The sequence below is a fragment of the Ranitomeya variabilis genome, chromosome 4 (genome assembly GCF_051348905.1).
Source record: "Ranitomeya variabilis isolate aRanVar5 chromosome 4, aRanVar5.hap1, whole genome shotgun sequence".
NCBI lineage: Eukaryota > Metazoa > Chordata > Amphibia > Anura > Dendrobatidae > Ranitomeya > Ranitomeya variabilis.
Genome location: NC_135235.1, coordinates 609,745,529 through 609,770,015, shown reverse-complemented (window position 1 = coordinate 609,770,015; position 24,487 = coordinate 609,745,529). Strand labels below are relative to the sequence as shown.

The following is a 24,487-nucleotide window of genomic DNA, read 5'->3' as shown; positions in this document are numbered from 1 at the left end:
ACCGCTCTGCACTACAACAAAATGTCACCAGGCTCCCCCAGCAGCTGTGGACTGGACAGCACATGGGACGACAGTTTTCGGCTTAGGCAGCCACAGTATAAAATGTGGTCGGACAACAACTAACATCCTATATCCTGAAGCTGCCGTATTTGAGATCTTTAAGTGTTGTGCTCAGACACCAGCAAATAAAAAAATGGCAGCCCTCCAGCGGCAGCAGAATAAATGTACCAAGAAATAAATATTAAAACATGACATTCAATTTTATTAGAAAAATAATTGATTGCATAATCAATAATTATTAACATAAAATGGCGATACACTCCCTTTGGCGATCAACTGAATTCTAATCCAGAATTTCCTCGTCGGTTCTCTCTGCTCAGATCTTCTACTCCTTGTTCACACAATATTATAGTTTTGACCCAGATTATAAACCGTTCTGGATTATTGGAAACTCGATCATCAACCTTTGTGGAATATTAAAGTCCAGATGATTAGATCCTTTCTTGATTAAGGCTATGTGCACACGTTGCGGATTTTGCTGCGGATCCGCTGCGGATCCGCCGCTGCGGGTCCGCAGCAGTTTGCCATGTGTTTATAGTACCATGTAAACCTATGGAAAACAAAATCCGCTGTGCCCATGCTGCGCAAAAAAATGCGCGGAAACATAGCGTTGTTTATTCCGCAGCATGTCAATTCTTTGTGCGGATTCCACAGCGGTTTACACCTGCTCCATAATAGGAATCCGCAGGTGTAAAACCGCAGGTGGAATCCGCACAAAAACCACAGAAAATCCGCGGTAAATCCGCAATAAATCCGCAGGTAATCCGCAGTGCTTTTTACCTGCGGATTTATCAAAACCGCTGCGGAAAAATACGCAGACCTAAAAAATATGTGTGCACATACCCTTAACAATTTGTGCTGTATAATTGGACAGAGATGATGGTCTGGGGTCTGGGAAAGCAGTGGTTACAGGGACTTATTTGCTAATAATTTATTCTAATTTATGGAGAAAGCTTTTCATCTTTTGGATTTAGGAAATAAAAAAAAAACAACGGACTCTTCATTTAGTCTGCTGGGAGCGGCATGTTGGTCCTAGCTGAAGGCCCAGCCTAACCTATAAAGGCAGGTTCTAATGAGAGCAAGTTACGCGGTTGGTACCACCAATGTCCTATCCCACCAGTGCATAAAGGAGAGTGGTGGCCTCCTTACCCTTGTCCCGAGGTGGCCATTTAGATTCACGTGACTGGGTGTGATGCCTCACACCTCAGCCCCTCATATACAGCTTTATCACCCCGGCTTTGTGCAGCTTCTGCCAGAGCATCATCTCCTTACGGAAACTGTGGTGGGCATAGAAAATGACCTTGTAGTAGGTGGTGTCAAAGTAGTGGTCTGAATATTTCTTATAGCTTGGTGTCATGAATCCATAAGCGCTGACCTGGCGGAAAAAAAGAGGCGGGGATTAATCTTGACTATTTGTAGGACCTACGAATACAAATTAAATAGCGAATTGAAAAAAAGAAATGGCATAATGATAGGGCATAGTGCCATGACTTAGTGACAGCCCCTGCAACCTCAATGTCTACACCTCTGTTTAGGGCAACTACAAGGAGAACTGTGGCCCACCACAGTCAATTCTTTGGCGCTTTTATTTCTTCATAAGTCACATGTTTAATCAAAGGAAGTCCACCTGTGTGCAATCTAAGTGTATCATGATCTGTCAGTATATACATACTTTTCCTGAAATGCCATAGAGGCTGCCACACCATTAAGCAAGAGGCACCACTAACCAAACAACACCATGAAGACAAGGGGTTCTCCAAACAAGTCAGGGATAAAGTTGGTGAGAAGTACAAGTCAGGGTTGGGTTATAAAAAAGAAATATCCAATCTCTGATGATCCCTCGGAGCACCATCAAATCTATTATCATCAAATGGAAAGAACGTAGTACCACAACTAACCTGCCAAGAGAGGGCCACCCACCAAAACCCTCTCCCTTAATCAGAAAGGCAGCACAGAGAGCAAAGGTAACCCTGAAGGAGCTGTATAGTTCCCAAGCATACTGCATACCTCCCAACCGTCCCGGATCCCACGGGACTGTCCTGATTTTGACAGTCAGCCTGCGATCCCGGGAGGGACATTAGTTGTCCCGCACTACGTGCCTAGGGTGGGGACAATGCAGGGGGCGGCACCTGAGCAAGGTTTGTGGCTGTTTTTTTTTTTTTTTTATAAAAGTTCGGTCACCTCCCCCCCGCCCCCGACCCCCCCCCCCCGCCCTTCTTGGTATAAACAGATCCTCTGAGAGATATTTGTATTGTCCCCTTATTTGATTATTAGATTGCCCCTCAGTTGTCTTTTTTCTAGACTAAATAATCATAATTTTGATAATCTCTCTGGATATTGTAGTTCCCCTGTTCCCCGCCGCTGGTACCTGCTTGCTGGGGCCGGAACTGTGGAGGCTGCATCCCCTGTTCTCGGGGGGGAAGCCTGAGTGAGCCGGACCTTCCCCTATTGCCTGGGGAAGCTCTAGAGAGGAAGACCTTTCTGCAGACCCAGGAAGGTGGGGACAGACGGGAGGAAAGCTCGCCCACCAGCGGGGGGGGATGAAAGCTGAAAGTGCATGCTGCAGAGGAGTTTGGCAGAGTGCAGCATGCAAAGTGATGAGAGACATGCTCTGCTCCTCCTGCCCCCACCAGAGAGTACCAGTGCTGCGACAGGCTGCATAGAGAGGGCCGCGTTGCCTGCAGAGCCGTGCACACAGAGCAGAGCCGAGCCATGCACTCAGAGCATAGCAGTGCACACAGAGCAGAGAGAAGGGCCAGGTGTGCTGTAGAAGCAAGAGAGAGGAGTGTTCCGTCCAGGGAGCACCAATATTGCACAGGTCAGCGTCCACTGTCGCTCGCCGCCAACAGCAGAGACCAGAGAGGGAGAGACTTGCAGTATGTGCCTGGTGATCACCATAAAGCAAGGTGTCGGATACGATACTTCGGGCCCGTGAGTACCGCGCATGTGTCGCCTGAAAGAGACCGGGTGCGTGACCGTTATCTACTCCCCTGACATTGCCTGCTAATAATTGCCCTGAGACTTGTGATCTGACTTTATTAGTGATTATAGTTGCAGAGCCACGTTGGGCTCGTACAGGACTGTGGCCCGTACCCTTGTCAGCCACTGCAGTATATGGACTAGGGGCAGTGGAAGGTACCGGAGACCGACCACTGTAGCCAGAAGATGGGGTAGTGTTGTTTACCGGACTCCATTGGAAAGGACACCGCCCCAGCCATTGTCGTCGCTATTCACTTTATGGACTGAGGAACCAGTGACTTTCATCGGAATTGCCGTGGTCTGAACCCATTGTTCTTCTACTCACCATATCCTTTTACCATTTATACTTTTAATCCTTGTTTAACCCTTTATCTCCCTGGGTGGCGTATTCCACTGTAAAATAAAACTGTTAACCATTCCATTATATCCTTCCTGAGCACCGGTGCCCAAAACTGCACACAGTACTCCATGTGCAGTCTAACCAGGGATTTGTACAGAGGCAGTATATTGCTCTCATCCTGTGTATCCAGACCTCTTTTATTGCACCCCATGATCCTGTTTGCCTTGGCAGCCGCTGCCTGGCACTGGCTGCTCCAGGTAAGTTTATCATTAACTAGGATCCCCAAGTCCTTCTCCATGTCATATTTACCCAGTGGTCTGAGACGCAGGTTCAGTGTCCTCTATTGCCTTGCGGGCCCGTCCGCGCCTGCAAGTCAACAGTTAAAGCCTCCAGCCAATCAGAGGCTGGCAGCTGACGTCAGCGCGCACGTCACCGGCGTATGACATCATTGCCATTCACCTGCAAGTCCACACTGAAATGCCTAGGATGGACGTCGGCGCTGGACAGCGGCCAGGTAAGAAAGGTGTTTTTTTTTTTACTGAATGCGGCAAGCCCGGGGCATGATGAAGACACGAGGGCAGGATGGGGGACACAGGGGCAGGAATGAAAACAACAGAGGGGGCAGAAATGGAAAATAACACAGGGGGCAGGAATGAAAACAACCTGGGGCAGGAATGAAAACACAGGGGGCAGGAGTGAAAACACAGGGGGCAGGAATGAAAACAACACGGGGCAGGGATGAAAACAACACAGGGGGCAGGGATGAAAGCAACACAGGGGGCAGGAATGGAAATAACATGGGGCAGGAATGAAAACAACACAGGGGCAGGAATGAAAACACAGGGGGAAGGAATGGAAACAACACAGAGGGCAGGAATGGAAACACAGGGGGCAAGAATAGAAACAACATGGGGCAGGAATGAAAACAACACGGGGCAGGAATGAAAACAACACAGGACAGGAATGAAACATGGGGCAGGAATGAAAACAACACAGGGGGCAGGAATGAAAACAACACGGGGCAGGAATGAAAACACAAGGGGCAGGAATGAAAACTCAGGGGGCAGGAATGAAAACATGGGGCAGGAATGGAAACAACACGGGGAGGAATGGAAACACGGGGCAGGAATGAAAACACGGGGCAGGAATGAAAGCAACACTGGGCAGGAATGGAAACAACACTGGGGGCAAGAATGGAAACAACACAGGAGGCAGGAATGGAAACTACACAGGGCAGAATGTGAGACATGGGGTAGAATGTGTGACATGGGGGCAGAATGTGTGACACAGGGGGCAGAATGTGTGACATGGGGCTGAATGTGTGACGGAGCAGAATGTGAGACACAGGAGGCAGGTTTGGAAACTACACAGGGGGGGCAGAATGTGAGATACAGGGGCAGAATGTGAGACACGGGGCAGAATGTGAGACACATAGGGCAGAATGTGAGACATGGGGCAGAATGTGAGACACAGGGGGCAGGATGTGAGACATGGGGTAGAATGTGAGACACGGGGCAGGATGTGAGACATAGGGGGCAGGATGCGAGACACAGGAGCAGAATGTGAGACACGGGGGCAGGATGTGAGACACGGGGGCAGGATGTGAGACACAGGATGGAGACAGATGGGGCAGGATGGAGACAGATGGGGCAGGATCATGGTGCAGGATGGAGACACATGGTACAGGATCACGGGGCAGGATGGATACGATGGAGACAGATGGGGCGGCAGGTTCATGGGACAGATGGGTCAGGATCATGGGACAGATGGGGCAGGATGGGGAGCTCATATGGGGGCAGAATGGATACTCATGAGGGCAGAATGGGAGAGCATATGGCTGGAGCCAGGAATGAGATACACGGGGCCAGGATGGGGGATATTATTACCATAGGGGCTAATTAAGGGATATTATTACTGCAGTGATGTATTTATTTTATTTTTTGAGGATACTGTTTTAAATGGGGGGGGGGGCGGTCCTGTTACTGTGCAGAGCAACACTAGGTCGCCTTTTTCTCTTCATCTGGTGTAGTGCAGAAGTCGGGAAAAAATTAAGCAATGTGTTCTGCAAGTGGAGCTCTAGATAACTATGTTGTTTCCTGCAGAAATGAGTCCTGGCTGGAAGACGTGATGGTGGTCTGTGCTGGATGAAGATGGAAAGCGATGCTGAAGGACTTCACCAAGAGACGTCACTGGTGAGTTAGTGTGTTACCTGTACACAGACACTGCATAATAAGTACAGATCTCCTGTGTATAATGGCACTTATGGTGATAGTAATTTGTTTTTTTTTATTAATGATCAGTATTGCAGTATTCAGTCACTATGTGGTGGTAATATGTTGTCTGACCATGGTGTGGCATTATTTGTCCCTTGTATGTGCTGTTATTTGGTCACTGTGGTGGTAATATGTGGTCTGGTCATGATGTGGCGGTATTTGTTCCCTGTATGTGGTATTATTGGTCACCATGTGGTGGTAATATGTGATCTGGACATTGTGCGGTGGTATTTGTTCCTTGTATGTGGTATTATAGGTCACTATGTGGTAGTAATATGGTGTCTGATCATGGTGTGGCGGTATTTTTCCTTGTTTGTGATATTATTGGTCATTTTAAATATTGAAAAATAAATAAAAATATACCTAAATTGTATTGGATATTTTAACAAATGTTTAGTAAGTTACAGTAGAATAGAATCCGCCAGAAGAGTTTACCTTGTCTTGGTGGTGGATTAAAAAATCTTTTGGCCAAAACAAAAGCTGCTGGCCATGTATGTGGTGATGGGAACTGTAAATGTGTGATTGGTGAGGATGTGGTGCAGAAGTGGAGTTTTTCCAAGAGAGGGCAGTGGGATTGTGGATGGTACGAGTGGTGGAGGAGGGCTGGGGTGGAGCCTGGGCGGAGTCTCAAGGGAAATTTTGCCAGTATGGGGCCCCGAAATTCCAAGTGGCAGCCCCGTATACTGGAACACTACAGTATTGCAGTGTAAGGTGAACATTACAGTCTGTAGAGCCCAGGCACTGGTTAGGCATCATAAGACCATAAAAATGCTGGCGGTCCTCTCGAGACTTTAGATACCACCTGTTTTATTTTTGCATTATCAGACTTGGCGACTTTCAGTTCCATTTCCAACCTGTAGGTGTCGATCAAGTCACAACTGTTTACGTAGGGTCTCCATATTGTTCCTTAGCACAAGTACTCCACATTGTTGACTTGTGGTTTCTTCCTTCTTTCTCTGCACTTCCTTAGACAAACACTGATTCCTTCTAGATGTCTCACACATTAATATTTGTCTTGAAGGCTGTAACCACATCCACAATTATTTTAATGATGATCAACTAAGTAATAAAAGTTGCTACCTTCCAAAATACTGACAGGATAAAAGGGTGTTGTATTTTCAAGAGCATGGTTTTGCAAAAAGAAAATCCTTTTTTTATTTTTTATTCTTTTTTTATCTAAGATGCAGGGGATCTACCCCAGTTCATGCTAGCTTCCCTGCTGGTATCTGGACTTTCAGGATGTAATGAAGCTGCCAACATGTTTGGTGGTTAATGTTGTGAAGCTTTTAATATCAGTATCCTTGATGGTCTAGGTTAACCTCAGCAACACTTGTGGTCAAGGGAAGTAGGATTTAATGCCAGCTACTTTGGTAGTCTATGACAGATGAGGTTACTGCCAAAATATCTGGTGGTCTAGGGCAGATGGGGTTAAATGCCAGCCTCACTGGTGGTCTAGGGAGGTTGGGTTTAAATCCAGCAACCCTGGTGGTCTAGGGCAAATGAAGTTAATGTCAGCATCCCTGGTGCTTTAGGAATGTCGATTTAATACCAGCAATACTAGTGGTCTAGGGCAGATAGTGTTAATGTAAATAACTATGGAGGCCTATGGAAGGTAGGATAATGGCAGCATCGCCAGGTGGTCTAGGGCAGATTGGGCTAATGCCAGCCTCCCTGGTGATTTAGGGAAGTTGGATTTAATGCTAGCAACCCTGGTGGTCTAGAGCATATGGGCTTTTTGTTGGCACCTATTGAGGTCTACAGTAAATAGGGTTCATTTTAGCATCACTGGAGGTCCAGGATAGAAGGAGGTAATGCCAACACCCTCCCATAGTCTACGAAAGTTAGATTTAATGCCAGCAACCATGATGGGCTGTGATAGATGAAATTAATAGCAGCAACTTGGGTGAGTTAGGGCAAATGCAGTTAATGTCCACATCCTATGGGGTAATATGAGCTTCTCTAATGGTTTATGGCAGTGAAGCATCCCCAGTGAAAATGTAGTATCAGCATCATCCTACTGGTATCAATTTTATCAAAGGAGTTAGGGAATTAGTGGCCACCATAGCCTGCCATACATGGATGGTCCTGCTCCTCCAGGGTGACAGTTCTATTTTGTAAGACGACCTGATTAATCCAGGAAGGTCCTGAACTGTAGACATCCCTTTTGGACATCCATCAAAATACCCTAATAAAGCACATGGAAGGGGATGTGTAGGCTAGTGATATTTTATAGTAACCATGCTGCCTGTCAAAAATGTGCTCACTCACCTGGTCACAAGTGTGTATGGCGGCCAACAGCAGTGAGGCTCCGGTGGACGGGCGATAAATGTCACGCCTTTTTGTTTTTAAAATTGGGTCATAGAGGAACCTGTAAAAGTAAAACAATAAAAATTAATCTGTCGATTTGAGGCCTATAAAACCACTTCCAGACAAAGCCAGATTATGGCCCTAAGTGAGCACCATGTGAACATAGTCTCTTCTATAGAATAACTACTATAATACTGCCCCTATCTACAACAATATAACTACTATAATACTGCCCCTATGTACAAGAATATAAGTACTATGATACTGTCCCATCCATGTGTACAAGAATATATATAACTACTAAAATACTGCTCCTATGTACAAGAATATAACTACTATAATACTGCTCCTATGTACAAGAATATAACTACTATAATACTGCTCCCTATGTACAAGAATATAACTACTATAATACTGCTCCTATGTACAAGAGTATAACTACTATAATACTATTCTCTATGTACAAGAATATAACTACTATAATATAATAGTTACGATCTCCACTCTGTTCCTGTGTGATATGTTACGTTGTGCTGGGCTTGTGCTGCATCATCTGTGTTCATTTTCCTTGATTAGTCTTCTACTTAAGCATGCTAGCTCCTTCACTCTGTGTCAGTCGTACACTTGCTGCTGCCTGGGTAAGTCTGATCCCTCTGTGCTCTGCGCCTGACCCAGCCTGACTTTATTCCCTTCCTGGACTTGACTCTTTGCTTGTGACCTGACTTCTCTTTTGCCTGCTCCCTGTAAACTATATTTGCCTTTTTTGTTTTCCTGACCCTGGCTAGTGAATTGGATTTCGTCTCTGACTACCCCCTGTTGTACTGCAACATTTCCTGGACCTGACCTCGGATCGTTTTTTCCTCCCTTTACTTATCCAGTAAGTAGTATTATATTACTATCTGTTATTGTAGTCTTTTGCTCCATTTTTGGGACTTATTATTACTATAGTGACTCGCGTCACCATAGTATTATAGTAGTTATATTATTGTACATAGGGGCAGTATTATAGTTGCTATATTATTGTACATAGGAGCAGTATAGAAGTATTATAGGAGTTATAATCTTGTACATAGGGGCGGTATTATAGTATACTGACAGTAAATACAGAGTTCCTGTGTATAATGGCACTTAGTATTGTGTTTTTTTAATTAATGATTAGTATTGTACTATTCAGTAACTATGTGGTGGTAATTTGGGATCTGGTCATGGTGTGGCAGTATTTGTTCCTTGTTTGTGTTATTATTTGGTCACTATGTGATGGTAATATGTGATCTGATCATGGTGTGCGGTATTTGTTCCTTGTATGTGGTATTATTTGATCACTATGTGGTGGTAATATGTGGTCTGGTCATGGTGTGACGTATTTGTCCCTTGTACAGTATGTGGTATTAATTGTCATTTAAAAAAAATGTATGTGACTCATTCCCTTAGACCGGTTTCACATTAGTGTTTCTGTGCGCAGCGTAGGCCTGCGTACTTCTTTCCTTAACCCCTTCATGACCCAGCCTATTTTGACCTTAATGACCTGGCCGTTTTTTGCAATTCTGACCAGTGTCCCTTTATGAGGTAATAACTCAGGAACGCTTCAACGGATCCTAGTGGTTCTGAGATTGTTTTTTCGTGACATATTGGGATTCATGTTAGTGGTAAATTTAGGTTGATAATTTCTGAGTTTATTTGTGCAAAAAATGGAAATTTGGCGAAAAGTTTGAAAATTTCGCAATTTTCACATTTTGAATTTTTACTCTGTTAAACCAGAGAGTTATGTGACACAAAATAGTTAATAAATAACATTTCCCACATGTCTACTTTACATCAGCACAATTTTGGAAACAAAATTTTTTTTGCTAGGAAGTTATAAGGGTTACAATTTGACCAGTGATTTCTCATTTTTACAACAAAATTTACAAAACCATTTTTTTAGGGACCACCTCACATTTGAAGTCAGTTTGAGGGTTCTATATGGCTGAAAATACCCAAAAGTGACACCATTCTAAAAACAACACCCCTCAAGGTGCTCAAAACAACATTCAATAAGTTTATTAACCCTTCAGGTGTTTCACAGCAGCAGAAGCAACATGGAAGGAAAAAATGAACATTTAACTTTTTAGTCACAAAAATGATCTTTTAGCAACAATTTTTTTATTTTGCCAAGGGTAAAAAGAGAAACTTGACCACGAACGTTGTTGTCCAAATTGTTCTAAGTACGCTGATACCTCATATGTGGGGGTAAACCACTGTTTGGGTGCACGGCAGGGCTCGGAAGGGAAGGAGCGCCATTTGACTTTTTGAATGAAAAATTGGCTCCAATCTTTAGCGGACACCGTGTCACGTTTGGAGAGCCCCCATGTGCCTAAACATTAGAGCTCCCCCACAAGTGACCCCATTTTCGAAACTAGACCCCCCAAGGAACTTTTCTAGAAGCATAGTGAGCACTTTAAACCCCCAGGTGCATGACAAATTGATCCATAAAAATGAAAAAGTACTTTTTTTCACAAAAAAATTATTTTAGCCTCAATTTTTTCATTTTCACATGGGCAACAGGATAAAATGGATCCTAAAATTTGTTGGGCAATTTCTCCTGAGTACGCCGATACCTTACATGTGGGGGTAAACCACTGTTTGGGTGCACAGCAAGGCTCGGAAGGGAAGGCGCGCCATTTGACTTTTTGAATGGAAAATTAGCTCCAATCGTTAGCGGACACCATGTCGCATTTGGAGAGCCCCCTACAAGTGACCCCATTTTGGAAACTAGACCCCCAAGGAACTTATCTAGATGCATAGTGAGCACTTTAAACCCCCAGGTGCTTCACAGAAGTTTATAACACAGAGCCGTGAAAATAAAAAATAATTTTCCTTTCCTCAAAAATGATTTTTTATTTTACCAAGGGTAACAGGAGAAATTGGACCCCAAATGTTGTTGTACAGTTTGTCCTGAGTACGATGATACCCCATATGTGTGGGTAAACCACTGTTTGGGCGCACGGCAGGGCTCAGAAGGGAAGGCATGCCATTTGGCTTTTTGAATGGAAAATTAGCTCCAATCATTAGCTGACACCATGTCGCGTTTGGAGAGCCCCTGTGTGCCTAAATATTGGAGCTCCCCCACAAGTGACCCCATTTTGGAAACTAGACCTCCCAATGAACTAATCTAGATGTGTGGTGAGCACTTTGAACCCCCAAGTGCTTCACAGAAGTTTATAACGCAGAGCCATGAAAATAAAAAATAATTTTTCTTTTCTCAAAAATGATTTTTTAGCCCACAATTTTTTATTTTCCCAAGGGTAACAGGAGAAATTGGACCCCAAAAGTTGTTGTCCAGTTTCTCCTGAGTATGCTGATACCCCATATGTGGGGGTAAACCACTGTTTTGGCACACATCGGGGTTCGGAAAGGAAGTAGTGACGTTTTGAAATGCAGACTTTGATGGAATGCTCTGCGGGCGCCACATTGCGTTTGCAGAGCCCCTGATGTGCCTAAACAGTAGAAACCCCCCACAAGTGACCCCATTTTGGAAACTAGAACTCCCAAGGAACTTATCTAGATGTGTAGTGAGCACTTTGAACCCCCAAGTGCTTCACAGAAGTTTACAACGCAGAGCCGTGAAAATTAAAAATTATTTTTCTTTCCTCAAAAATGATGTTTTAGCAAGCAATTTTTTATTTTCACAAGGGTATCAGGAGAAATTGGACCCCAATAATTGTTGCCCAGTTTGTCCTGAGTATGCTGGTACCCCATATGTGGGGGTAAACCACTGTTTGGGCGCACATCAGGGCTCGGAAGGGAGGGAGCACCATTTGACTTTTTGAACGCAAGATTGTCTGGAATCAATGGTGGCGCCACGTTACGTTTGGAGACCCCTGATGTGCCTAAACAGTGGAAACTCCTCAATTCTAACTCCAACACTAACCCCAACATACCCCTAACCCTAATCCCAACTCTAGCCATAACCCTAATCACAACCCTAACCCCAACAGACTCCTAACCACAACCCTAACCCTAATCCCAACCCTAATCCTAACCCTAATCCCAACCCTTTAACCCCAACCCTAACCACAACTTTAACCCCAACACACCCCTAACCATAACTCTAACGACAAGCCTATTCTTAACCCTATTTCCAACCCTAGCCCTAATTCCAACCCTAACTCTAATTCCAACCCTAAGGCTATGTGCCCATGTTGCGGATTCGTGTGAGATTTTTCCGCACCATTTTCGAAAAATCCGCAGGTAAAATGCACTGCGATTTACCGCGGATTTCCAGTGTTTTTTTATGTGGATTTCACCTGCGGATTCCTGTTGAGGAACAGGTGTAAAACGCTGCGGAATCCGCACAAAGAATTAACATGCTGCGGAAAATACAACGCAGCATTTTTTGCGCGGTATTTTCCACACCATGGGCACAGCGGATGGTACTGTAAACCTGATGGAACACTGCTAGGAATCCTCAGCGGCCAATCCGCTGCGGATCCGCAGCCAAATCCGCACCATGTGCACATAGCCTAATTCTAACGCTAACCCTACCCCTAACCCTACCCCTAACCCTGCCCCTAACCCTACCCCTAACCCTGCCCCTAACCCTAACCCTAGTGGTGGAAGAAAAAAAAAATATATTTTTTCTTTATTTTTATTATTGTCCCTACCTATGGGGGTGATAAAGGGGGGCTTCATTTACTATTTTTTTTATTTTGATCACTGTGATAGGTTTTATCACAGTGATCAAAATGTACTTGGAACGAATCTGCCGGCCGGCAGATTCGGCGGGCGCACTGCGCATGCGCCCGCCATTTTGGAAGATGTCAGCACCCATGAAGAAGATGGATGGACACCGCGAGGCTCGGTAAGTATGAAGGGGGAGATTGGAGCACGGGGGGAGGATCAGAGCACGGGGGTGGATCGAAGCACGGGGGAGCGGACAGGAGGACGGGGGAGCGGACAGGAGGATTGAGGGGAGCGGACCACAGTACGGGGCAGAAAGGAGGACTGGGGAGGCGATCGGTGGCGGTGGGGGGGGGCAGATTAGGTTTTCCAGCCATGGCCGATGATATTGCAGCATCGGCCATGGCTGGATTGTAATATTTCACGGTTTTCATTGGTGAAATATTACAAATCGCTCTGATTGGCTGTTTCACTTTCAACAGCCAATCAGAGAGATCGTAGCCACGGGGGGGTGAAGCCACCCCCCCCTGCGCTGGTCTACCACTCCCCCTGTCCCTGCAGATCGGGTGAAATTGGAGTTAGGCCTTTCACCCGATCTGCAGGGACGCGATCATTCCATGACGCCACATAGGCGTCACAGGTCGGATTGGCACCGACTTTCATGATGCCTACATGGCGTCATAGGTCGGGAAGGGGTTAAAGGAGAAATTCTCCAATTATAGTGCCAAGTTTTGTGCCACCATAATACCAGACACATTGCCCATAACTGTTCCATTCCCATAATATTCATAAAAATGTTGCTCTAAAATGATATCACAGTAGAAATAAATTTTACATTGTTATGACCTAAGACTCTAGAGCCTTTGTGAACCCTACTTAGTGCCTACTGAATCCCTGCAATTGGTGGAGAATGCGGGCATGAAATAACACAGGCGATTGCAGTGTAAAGATTGAATCTGATTAACATTGTGAACACAGTTTGAAAGCATGGAGGAGCTTGTTAACTGGTCAGGGCCAATCTGTAGTTGCAGCAGCAGAAACAGCAAGAGATTCAAACTCCTTATCTAGCAGTTTAAATAGCAGCAGCAGGAGTTAAAGCAGTGCAATGAAATTATTCCTGAAGAAGACTCTAAGAAGTCGAAACCGGTTGCATGTTAGTTTGAAATAAAAATCATCCTTGAATCAGATTATCGAGTTCCATCATCATAACTTCAGGAGTGCATATTGCTGGGAAAAATATTTACACATAATGTTTTGCATTTATCCCAAAAAAGTTCTGACATACCCAAAAAGACTGAATACAAATGCATGTCCAAATTTTCAGATATATATTTTTTGGTAATAGAAAATCATGTAGAATGTTTTTAAACTTCAGAAATACTTACTACTTTGTGTTGGTATATCACATAAAATCAAAATAAAATACATTAGATTTTGTGAGTGCAACGTGAAAAAATAAAGAAAAGTTCACGGGGTATGAATGCTTTCTCAGGGCACTGTATATGTATGTATGTTTGTGTGTACGTATATACAGTGAGTACAGAAAGTATTCATACCCCTCTAAAGTTTTCACTCTTTGTTTCATTGCAGCCATTTGGTAAATTCAAAAAAGTTCATTTTGTCTCATTAATGTACACGCTGCACCCCATCTTGACTGAAAACCCCCCAGAAATGTAGTAATTTTTGCAAATTTATTAAAAAAGAAAAACTGAAATATCACATGGTCATAAGTATTCAGGCCCTTTGCTCAGTATTGGGTAGAAGCACCCTTTTGAGCTAGTACAGCCATGAGTCTTCTTGTGAATGATGCAACAAGTTTTTCACACCTGGATTTGGGGATCTTCTGCCACTCTTCCTTACAGATCCTCTCCAGTTCTGTCTGGTTGGATGGTGAACATTGGTGGACAGCCATTTTCAGGTCTTTCCAGAGCCAGAGATGCTTAATTGGGTTTAGGTCAGGGCTCTGGCTGATCCATTCAACATTGGTCAGAATTGTTCTGTAGCCACTCCTTTGTTATTTTAACTGTGTGCTTAGAGTCATTGTCTTGTTGGAAGATGAAGCTTCGGCCAAGTCTGAGGTCGAGAGAGAGGGCTGCAGTGATAGTTGACTTTGTGGAACTTTCTCCCATCTCCCTACTGCATTTCTGGAGCTCAGCCACAGTGATCTTGAGGTTCTTCTTTACCTCTCTCACCAAGGCTCTTCTCCAACGATTGCTCAGTTTTGCTGGATGGCCAGGTCTGGGAAGACTTCTGGTGGTCCCAAACTTTTTCCATTTAAGGATTATGGAGGCCACTGTGCTCTTAAGAACCTTGAGTGCTGCAGAAATTCTGTTGCAACTTTGGCCAGATCTGTGCCTTGCCACAATTCTGTCTTTGGGCTCTACGGCCAGTTCCTTTGACCTCATGATTCTCATTTGGTCTGACATGCACTGTGAGATGTGAGGTCTTATATAGACAGGTGTGTGCCTTTCTAAATCAAGTTCTATCAGTTTAATTAAACACAGCTGGACTCTTATGAAGGAGTAGAACCATCACAAGGTGGATCACAAGGAAATGAACAGCATGTGACTTAAATATTAGTGTCCAAGGGTATCTGGAGAAATTGAACCCCAAAATTTGTTGTGCAATTTGTCCTGAGGATGCTGATACCCCATATATGGGGAGGGAGAAACCACCGTTTAGGCACATGGCAGAGCTCAGAAGGGAAGGAGCATCATTTTGGAATGCAGACTTTGATGGAATGGTCAGCGGGAGTCATGTTGCATTTGCAGAGCCACTGATGTTCCTAAACAGTAGAAACCCCCCACAAGTGACCCCATATTGGAAACTAGACCCCCAAGGAACTATTCTAGATGTGCTGTGAGAACTTTGAACCTCCAAGTGTTTCACTAAAGTTTATAACGCAGAGCTGTGAAAATAAAAAATATTTTTTTTCACAAAAATGATATTTAGCCCCCAATTTTTTATTTTCCCAAGGTTAACAGGAGAAGTTGGACCCCAAAGGTTGTGCAATTTGTCCTGAGTACGCTGATACCCCATATGTGGGGGGGGGGGACAACCGTTTGGGCACATGGCAGAGCTCAGAAGGGAAGTAGTGAAGTTTTGGAATGCAGATTTTGATGGAATGGTCTGCAGGCATCATGTTGCATTTGCAGAGCCAATGATGTTCCTAAACAAAAGAAATCCCCCACAAGTGACCCCATATTGGAAACTAGAAGCCCCAAGGAACTTTTCTAGATGTGTTGTTAGAGCTTTGAACCCCCAAATTTCACTAAGGTCTATACGGCAGAGCCGTGCAAATAAAAAAATCATTTTTTAGCCCCCAAATTATTATTATCACAAGGGTAACAGGAGAAATTAGACCCCAAAAATTATTGTCCAATTTGTCCTGAGTACGTTGATACCCTATATGTGGGGATAAACCACTGTTTGGGCGCACGACAGAGCTTGGAAGGGAAGGAGCACCGTTTTACTTTTTCAATGCAGAATTGGCTGGAATTGAGATCCGACACCATGTCGAGTGTTATGATCTGGTGGCCTAGGAGCAGCATGAGACATGCTCTGGAGAAGGTGGTACCTATACTGACCGCAGACCCTGAACCTAACACCGCAACTAGAAGTAGCCGTGGGATGTTCTTGTCACCCCCTAGACACCTCGTCACAGCCTGAGGACTAATTACCCCTAAAGAAAGAAACAGGAAAACCATCCTGCCTCAGAGAAAATCCCCAAAGGATAGACAGCCCCCCACAAATATTGACTGTGAGAGGAGAGGGAAATTACATACGCAGACTGAAAACAGAATTTAGCAAAGGAGGCCACGCTAGCTAAAAAGAAAGGACAGGACAGAGTACTGTGCGGTCAGTATTAAAATACTACAAAATATCCACCACAGAGAATACAAAATCTCCACACCTAACTAAAGGCATGGAGGGTAACTCTGCATCTCCAGAGCTTCCAGCTTGGCTGAATAAATCCTTACACAGACAAAGCTGGACAAGAAAAAACATAGAAATGCACTGAGCTATAAGGTCCACAGCATGTGGACTGCAAAAACAAAGCCAGGACTTATCTTTGATGATTTGGACAGTATAGCAGGAGAAACCAAGCAGAGATGTGAATCCTCCAAAAACCATGGACAACTGGCACTGACTAAAGGATCTAGCCAGATTAAATAGCCCAGTCAGAATTGGTAGTAAGTGAAAGCACCTGATGACTGCGGAGATCCAAAGGAGCAGCAGTGCCACTTACAACCACCGGAGGGAGCCCAAGAGCAGAATTCACAACAGTACCCCCCCTTGAGGAGGGGTCACCGAACCCTCACCAGAGCCCCCAGGCTGATCAGGACGAGCCAAATGAAAAGCACGAACCAAATCGTCAGCATGAACATCGGAGGCAGCAACCCAAGAATTATCCTCCTGGCCATAACCCTTCCACTTGACAAGATACTGAAGCCTCCGCCTCGAAAAATGAGAATCCAAAATCTTTTCAACCACATATTCCAACTCCCCATCAACCAACACCGGAGCAGGAGGATCAACAGAGGGAACAACGGGCACCACATATTTCCGCAACAAAGATCTATGGAAAACATTATGGATGGAAAAGGAGGCTGGAAGGGCCAAACGAAAAGACACTGGATTAATAATCTCAGAAATCTTATAGGGACCAATAAAGCGAGGCTTGAACTTAGGGGAAGAGACCTTCATAGGAACATGACGGGTAGACAACCAGACCAAATCCCCAACCTGAAGCCGGGAACCAACACCCCGACGATGGTTAGCAAAACGCTGAGCCTTCTCCTGAGACAACACCAAATTGTCCACCACATGGGTCCAAATCTGCTGCAACCTGTCAACCACAGAATCCACACCAGGGCAGTCAGAAGGCTCAACCTGCCCAGAAGAAAAACGAGGATGAAAACCAGAATTGCAAAAAAAAGGCGAAACCAAAGTAGCCGAACTAGCCCGATTATTAAGGGCAAACCCGGCCAATGGCAAAAAGGTCACCCAATCATCCTGATCAGCAGACACAAAGCATCTCAAATAAGTCTCCAAGGTCTGATTAGTTCGCTCGGTCTGGCCATTTGTCTGAGGATGAAATGCGGAAGAAAAAGACAAATCAATGCCCAGCCTAGCACAAAAGACCCGCCAAAACCTAGAAACAAACTGGGAACCTCTGTCAGACACAATATTCTCAGGAATGCCATGCAAACGAACCACATGTTGAAAAAACAGCGGAACCAAATCAGAAGAAGAAGGCAACTTAGGCAAAACCCAAAAATTTCTGAAGACTCTTCACAGATGTGGGTTGAATCCACTCATGAATGGCCTGAACCTTAACCGGATCCATTTCTATAGACGAGGGAGAAAAAATGAAAACCAAAAAAGAAACCTTCTGCACTCCAAAGAGGCACTTAGACCCCTTCACAAATAAAGCATTATCACGAAGGATCTGAAATACCATCCTGACCTGTTTCACATGAGACTCCCAATCATCAGAAAAAATCAAAATATCATCCAAATATACAATCATGAATTTATCAAGATAATTGCAGAAGATATCATGCATGAAGGACTGAAACACAGATGGAGCATTAGAGAGCCCGAATGGCATCACAAGGTATTCAAAATGGCCTTCGGGCGTATTAAACGCAGTTTTCCATTCGTCACCCTGTTTAATACAAACAAGATTATACGCCCCTCGAAGGTCAATCTTAGTAAACCAACTAGCCCCCTTAATCCTAGCAAACAAATCAGAAAGCAAAGGCAAAGGGTATTGAAATTTGACCGTGATCTTATTCAAGAGGCGATAATCAATACAGGGTCTCAAGGAGCCATCCTTCTTGGCAACAAAAAAAAAACCCGCTCCCAAAGGTGAAGAAGATGGCCGAATATGCCCTTTCTCCAAGGACTCCTTAACATAACTCCGCATGGCGGTATGTTCTGGCACAGACAGGTTGAAGAGTCAGCCCTTAGGGAACTTACATCCTGGAATCAAGTCAATCGCACAATCACAGTCCCTATGCGGCGGAACGGAACTGGATTTGGTCTCATCAAATACATCCTGGAAATCTGACAAAAACTCAGGAATTTCAGAAGAGGGGGAAGAGGAAATTGACATCAAAGGAACGTCATTATGAACCCCCTGACAACCCCAACTAGTCACAGACATAGATTTCCAATCCAGCACCAGGTTATGTACCTGTAACCATGGAAAACCCAGTACAATAGAATCATGCAAATTATGCAACACCAGAAAACGACAATCTTCCTGATGTGCTGGCGCCATGCACATGGTCAGCTGTGTCCAGAACTGAGGTTTATTTTTAGCCAAAGGTGTAGCATCAATGCCCCTTAAAGGAACAGGATTCTGCAAAGGCTGCAAGGGGAAACCACAACGGTTGGCAAATTCTAAGTCCATCAAGTTCAAAGCGGCGCCTGAATCCACAAATGCCATGACAGAAAATGACGACAATGAGCAGATCAAGGTCACAGATAACAGAAATTTAGGCTGTACAGTACTGATGGTAACAGAGCTAGCGAGTCTCTTTGTACGCTTAGGACAATCAGAAATAACGAGCAGAATCGCCGCAGTAAAAACACAACCTATTCTGACGTCTGAATCCTTGTCGTTCAGCTCTAGACAAAATCCTATCACACTGCATAGGCTCAGGACTCCGCTCAGAGGACAATGCCATCGTGTGCACTACTCTTCGCTCGCGCAAGCGCCGATCAATCTGAATGGCCAGAGACATAGGATCACTCAGACCAGCAGGCGTGGGGAACCCCACCATAACATCTTTAATGGATTCAGAAAGACCCTTTCTGAAAATTGCCGCCAAAGCATCCTCATTCCATTTCGTGAGCACAGACCATTTTCTAAATTTCTGGCAGTATAATTTTGCCGCTTCTTGACCCTGACACAGGGTCAACAAGGTCTTTTCTGCATGATCCACTGAATTAGGTTCATCATACAATAACCCTAGCGCCTGAAAAAAGGTGTCTACATTAAGCAAGGCCGGATTCCCAGATTCCAGGGAAAATGCCCAATCCTGAGGATCACCACGCAGCAAAGAGATGACAATTTTAACTTGCTGAATGGGATCACCAGAGGAACGAGGTTTCAGAGCAAAAAACAGTTTGCAGTTATTTTTAAAGCTCAAAAACTTGGACCTGTCCCCAAAAAACAAATCAGGAATTGGAATTCTAGGCTCTAAAACCGGAGTCTGGACAATATAATCGGAAATACCCTGTACTCTTGCAGCAAGTTGATCCACACGAGAAGCCAATCCCTGAACATCCATGCCAGCGCCAAACTCCTGAACCACCCAGAGATTAAGAGGGAGGAGAAGACAAAATAGACTACAGAAAAAAAATGGCTCAGCACTTTTCTTCCCTTCTTTTGAGATGCATTTAACTCATTGTGGGCCAGTTGTACTGTTATGATCTGGTGGCCTAGGAGCAGCATGAGACGTGCTCTGGAGAAGGTGGTACCTATACTGACCGCAGACCCTGAACTTAACACCGCAACTAGAAGTAGCCGTGGGATGTTCCTGTCACTCCCTAGACACCTCGTCACAGCCTGAGGACTAATTACCCCTAAAGAAAGAAACAGAAAAACTATCTTTCCTCAGAGAAAATCCCCAAAGGATAGACAGCCCCCCACAAATATTGACTGTGAGAGGAGAGGGAAATTACATACGCAGACTGAAAACAGAATTTAGCAAAGGAGGCCACGCTAGCTAAAAAGAAAGGACAGGACAGAGTACTGTGCGGTCAGTATTAAAATACTACAAAATATCCACCACAGAGAATACAAAATCTCCACACCTAACTAAAGGCATGGAGGATAACTCTGCATCTCCAGAGCTTCCAGCTTGGCTGAATAAATCCTTACACAGACAAAGCTGGACAAGAAAAAACACAGAAATGCACTGAGCTATAAGGTCCACAGCATGTGGACTGCAAAAACAAAGCCAGGACTTATCTTTGATGATTTGGACAGTATAGCAGGAGAAACCAAGCAGAGATGTGAATCCTCCAAAAACCATGGACAACTGGCACTGACTAAAGGATCTAGCCAGATTAAATAGCCCAGTCAGAATTGGTAGTAAGTGAAAGCACCTGATGACTGCTGAGATCCAAAGGAGCAGCAGTACCACTTACAACCACCGGAGGGAGGCCAAGAGCAGAATTCACAACAGTACCCCCCCCTTGAGGAGGGGTCACCGAACCCTCACCAGAGCCCCCAGGCCGATCAGGACGAGCCAAATGAAAAGCACGAACCAAATCGTCAGCATGAACATCGGAGGCAGCAACCCAAGAATTATCCTCCTGGCCATAACCCTTCCACTTGACAAGATACTGAAGCCTCCGCCTCGAAAAATGAGAATCCAAAATCTTCTCAACCACATATTCCAACTCCCCATCAACCAACACCGGAGCAGGAGGATCAACAGAGGGAACAACGGGCACCACATATTTCCGCAACAAAGATCTATGGAAAACATTATGGATGGAAAAGGAGGCTGGAAGGGCCAAACGAAAAGACACTGGATTAATAATCTCAGAAATCTTATAGGGACCAATAAAGCGAGGCTTGAACTTAGGGGAAGAGACCTTCATAGGAACATGACGGGTAGACAACCAGACCAAATCCCCAACCTGAAGCCGGGAACCAACACCCCGACGATGGTTAGCAAAACGCTGAGCCTTCTCCTGAGACAACACCAAATTGTCCACCACATGGGTCCAAATCTGCTGCAACCTGTCAACCACAGAATCCACACCAGGGCAGTCAGAAGGCTCAACCTGCCCAGAAGAAAAACGAGGATGAAAACCAGAATTGCAAAAAAAAGGCGAAACCAAAGTAGCCGAACTAGCCCGATTATTAAGGGCAAACTCGGCCAATGGCAAAAAGGTCACCCAATCATCCTGATCAGCACACACAAAGCTTCTCAAATAAGTCTCCAATGTCTGATTAGTTCGCTCGGTCTGGCCATTTGTCTGAGGATGAAATGCGGAAGAAAAAGACAAATCAATGCCCAGCCTAGCACAAAAGGCCCGCCAAAACCTAGAAACAAACTGGGAACCTCTGTCAGACACAATATTTTCAGGAATGCCATGCAAACGAACCACATGTTGAAAAAACAGCGGAACCAAATCAGAATAAGAAGGCAACTTAGGCAAGGGTACCAAATGAACCATCTTAGAAAACCAATCACAAACCACCCAGATAACAGACATCTTCTGGGAAACCAGAAGATCTGAAATAAAATCCATAGAAATATGCGTCCAAGGCCTCTCAGGGACCAGCAAGGGCAAAAGCAACCCACTAGCGCGGGAACAGCAGGGCTTGGCCCGCGCACAAGTCCCACAGGACTGCACAAAAGAACACACATCCCATGACAAAGAAGGCCACCAAAAGGACCTACCAACCAAGTCTCTGGTACCAAAAATCCCAGGATGGCCAGCCAACACAGAACAATGAACCTCAGAAATCACCTTACTAGTCCATCTATCAGGAACAAACAGTTTCCCCGCTGGACAGCGGTCAGGTTTATCAGCCTGAAATTCCTGAAGAACCCGTCGTAAATCAGGGGAGATGGCAGAAAGAATCACCCCTTCTTTCAGAATGCCGACCGGCTCAAGGACCCCAGGAGAATCAGGGAAAAAGCTCCTAGAGAGGGCATCAGCCTTAACATTCTTAGAACCCGAAGATACGAGACCACAAAATCAAAACGGGAGAAAAACAGGGACCATCGAGCCTGTCTAGGATTCAGCCGCTTGGCAGACTCGAGGTAAATCAGATTCTTATGATCGGTCAAGACCACAACACGGTACTTGGCCCCCTCAAGCCAATGTCGCCACTCCTCAAATGCCCATTTCATAGCCAACAACTCCCGATTGCCGACATCATAATTGTGTTCCGCAGGCGAAAACTTTCGGGAAAAGAAGGCACATGGTTTCATCAAGGAACCATCAGAATTCTTCTGAGACAAAACGGCCCCTGCCCCAATCTCAGAAGCGTCAACCTCAACCTGAAAAGGAAGAGAAACGTCCGGCTGACGCAACACAGGGGCAGAAGTAAATCGGCGTTTAAGCTCCTGAAAGGCAAAAACAGCCGCAGAGGACCAATTAGTCACATCAGCGCCTTTCTTCGTCAAATCGGTCAGGGGTTTAACCACACTGGAGAAGTTGGCAATGAAACGGCGATTAAAATTAGCAAAACCCAAAAATTTCTGAAGACTCTTCACAGATGTGGGTTGAATCCAATCATGAATGGCCTGAACCTTAACCGGATCCATTTCTATAGACGAGGGAGAAAAAATGAAAACCAAAAAAGAAACCTTCTGCACTCCAAAGAGGCACTTAGACCCCTTCACAAATAAAGCATTATCACGAAGGATCTGAAATACCATCCTGACCTGTTTCACATGAGACTCCCAATCATCAGAAAAAATCAAAATATCATCCAAATATACAATCATGAATTTATCAAGATAATTGCAGAAGATATCATGCATGAAGGACTGAAACACAGATGGAGCATTAGAGAGCCCGAATGGCATCACAAGGTATTCAAAATGGCCTTCGGGCGTATTAAACGCAGTTTTCCATTCGTCACCCTGTTTAATACGAACAAGATTATACGCCCCTCGAAGGTCAATCTTAGTAAACCAACTAGCCCCCTTAATCCTAGCAAACAAATCAGAAAGCAAAGGCAAAGGGTATTGAAATTTGACCGTGATCTTATTCAAGAGGCGATAATCAATACAGGGTCTCAAGGAGCCATCCTTCTTGGCAACAAAAAAAAAACCCGCTCCCAAAGGTGAAGAAGATGGCCGAATATGCCCTTTCTCCAAGGACTCCTTAACATAACTCCGCATGGCGGTATGTTCTGGCACAGACAGGTTGAAGAGTCGGCCCTTAGGGAACTTACATCCTGGAATCAAGTGAATCGCACAATCACAGTCCCTATGCGGCGGAACGGAACTGGATTTGGGCTCATCAAATACATCCTGGAAATCTGACAAAAACTCAGGAATTTCAGAAGAGGGGGAAGAGGAAATTGACATCAAAGGAACGTCATTATGAACCCCCTGACAACCCCAACTAGTCACAGACATAGATTTCCAATCCAGCACCGGGTTATGTACCTGTAACCATGGAAAACCCAGTACAATAGAATCATGCAAATTATGCAACACCAGAAAACGACAATCTTCCTGATGTGCTGGCGCCATGCACATGGTCAGCTGTGTCCAGAACTGAGGTTTATTTTTAGCCAAAGGTGTAGCATCAATGCCCCTTAAAGGAATAGGATTCTGCAAAGGCTGCAAGGGGAAACCACAACGCTTGACAAATTCTAAGTCCATCAAGTTCAAAGCGGCGCCTGAATCCACAAATGCCATGACAGAAAATGACGACAATGAGCAGATCAAGGTCACAGATAACAGAAATTTAGGCTGTACAGTACTGATGGTAACAGAGCTAGCGAGTCTCTTTGTACGCTTAGGACAATCGGAAATAACGAGCAGAATCGCCGCAGTAAAAACACAACCTATTCTGACGTCTGAATCCTTGTCGTTCAGCTCTAGACAAAATCCTATCACACCGCATAGGCTCAGGACTCCGCTCAGAGGACAATGCCATCGTGTGCACAACTCTGCGCTTGCGCAAGCGCCGATCAATCTGAATGGCCAGAGACATAGAATCACTCAGACCAGCAGGCGTGGGGAACCCCACCATAACATCTTTAACGGATTCAGAAAGACCCTTTCTGAAAATTGCCGCCAAAGCATCCTCATTCCATTTCGTGAGCACAGACCATTTTCTAAATTTCTGGCAGTATAATTCTGCCGCTTCT

At 44.9% G+C, this 24,487-nt stretch overlaps 1 protein-coding gene across 2 annotated transcripts in view; it reads right to left on the bottom strand.

Moving 5' to 3' along the window:
- Positions 1–243: 243 nt before the first annotated feature.
- LOC143766024 (alpha-N-acetylgalactosaminide alpha-2,6-sialyltransferase 2-like) overlaps positions 244–24,487 on the bottom strand; it is a 170,011-nt gene continuing 145,767 nt past the window's right edge. The window contains exons 8-9 of one of the 2 annotated variants that reach the window (XM_077253354.1): positions 7,921–8,020; positions 244–1,435 (exon numbers count right to left, since the gene is read on the bottom strand). In XM_077253354.1, coding sequence (XP_077109469.1) covers positions 1,265–1,435; positions 7,921–8,020 — 271 coding nt within the window. In that variant the 3' untranslated portion in view covers positions 244–1,264. The remainder of the gene's footprint in view (positions 1,436–7,920; positions 8,021–24,487) is intronic. The other variant, XM_077253355.1, reaches the window with a different exon arrangement.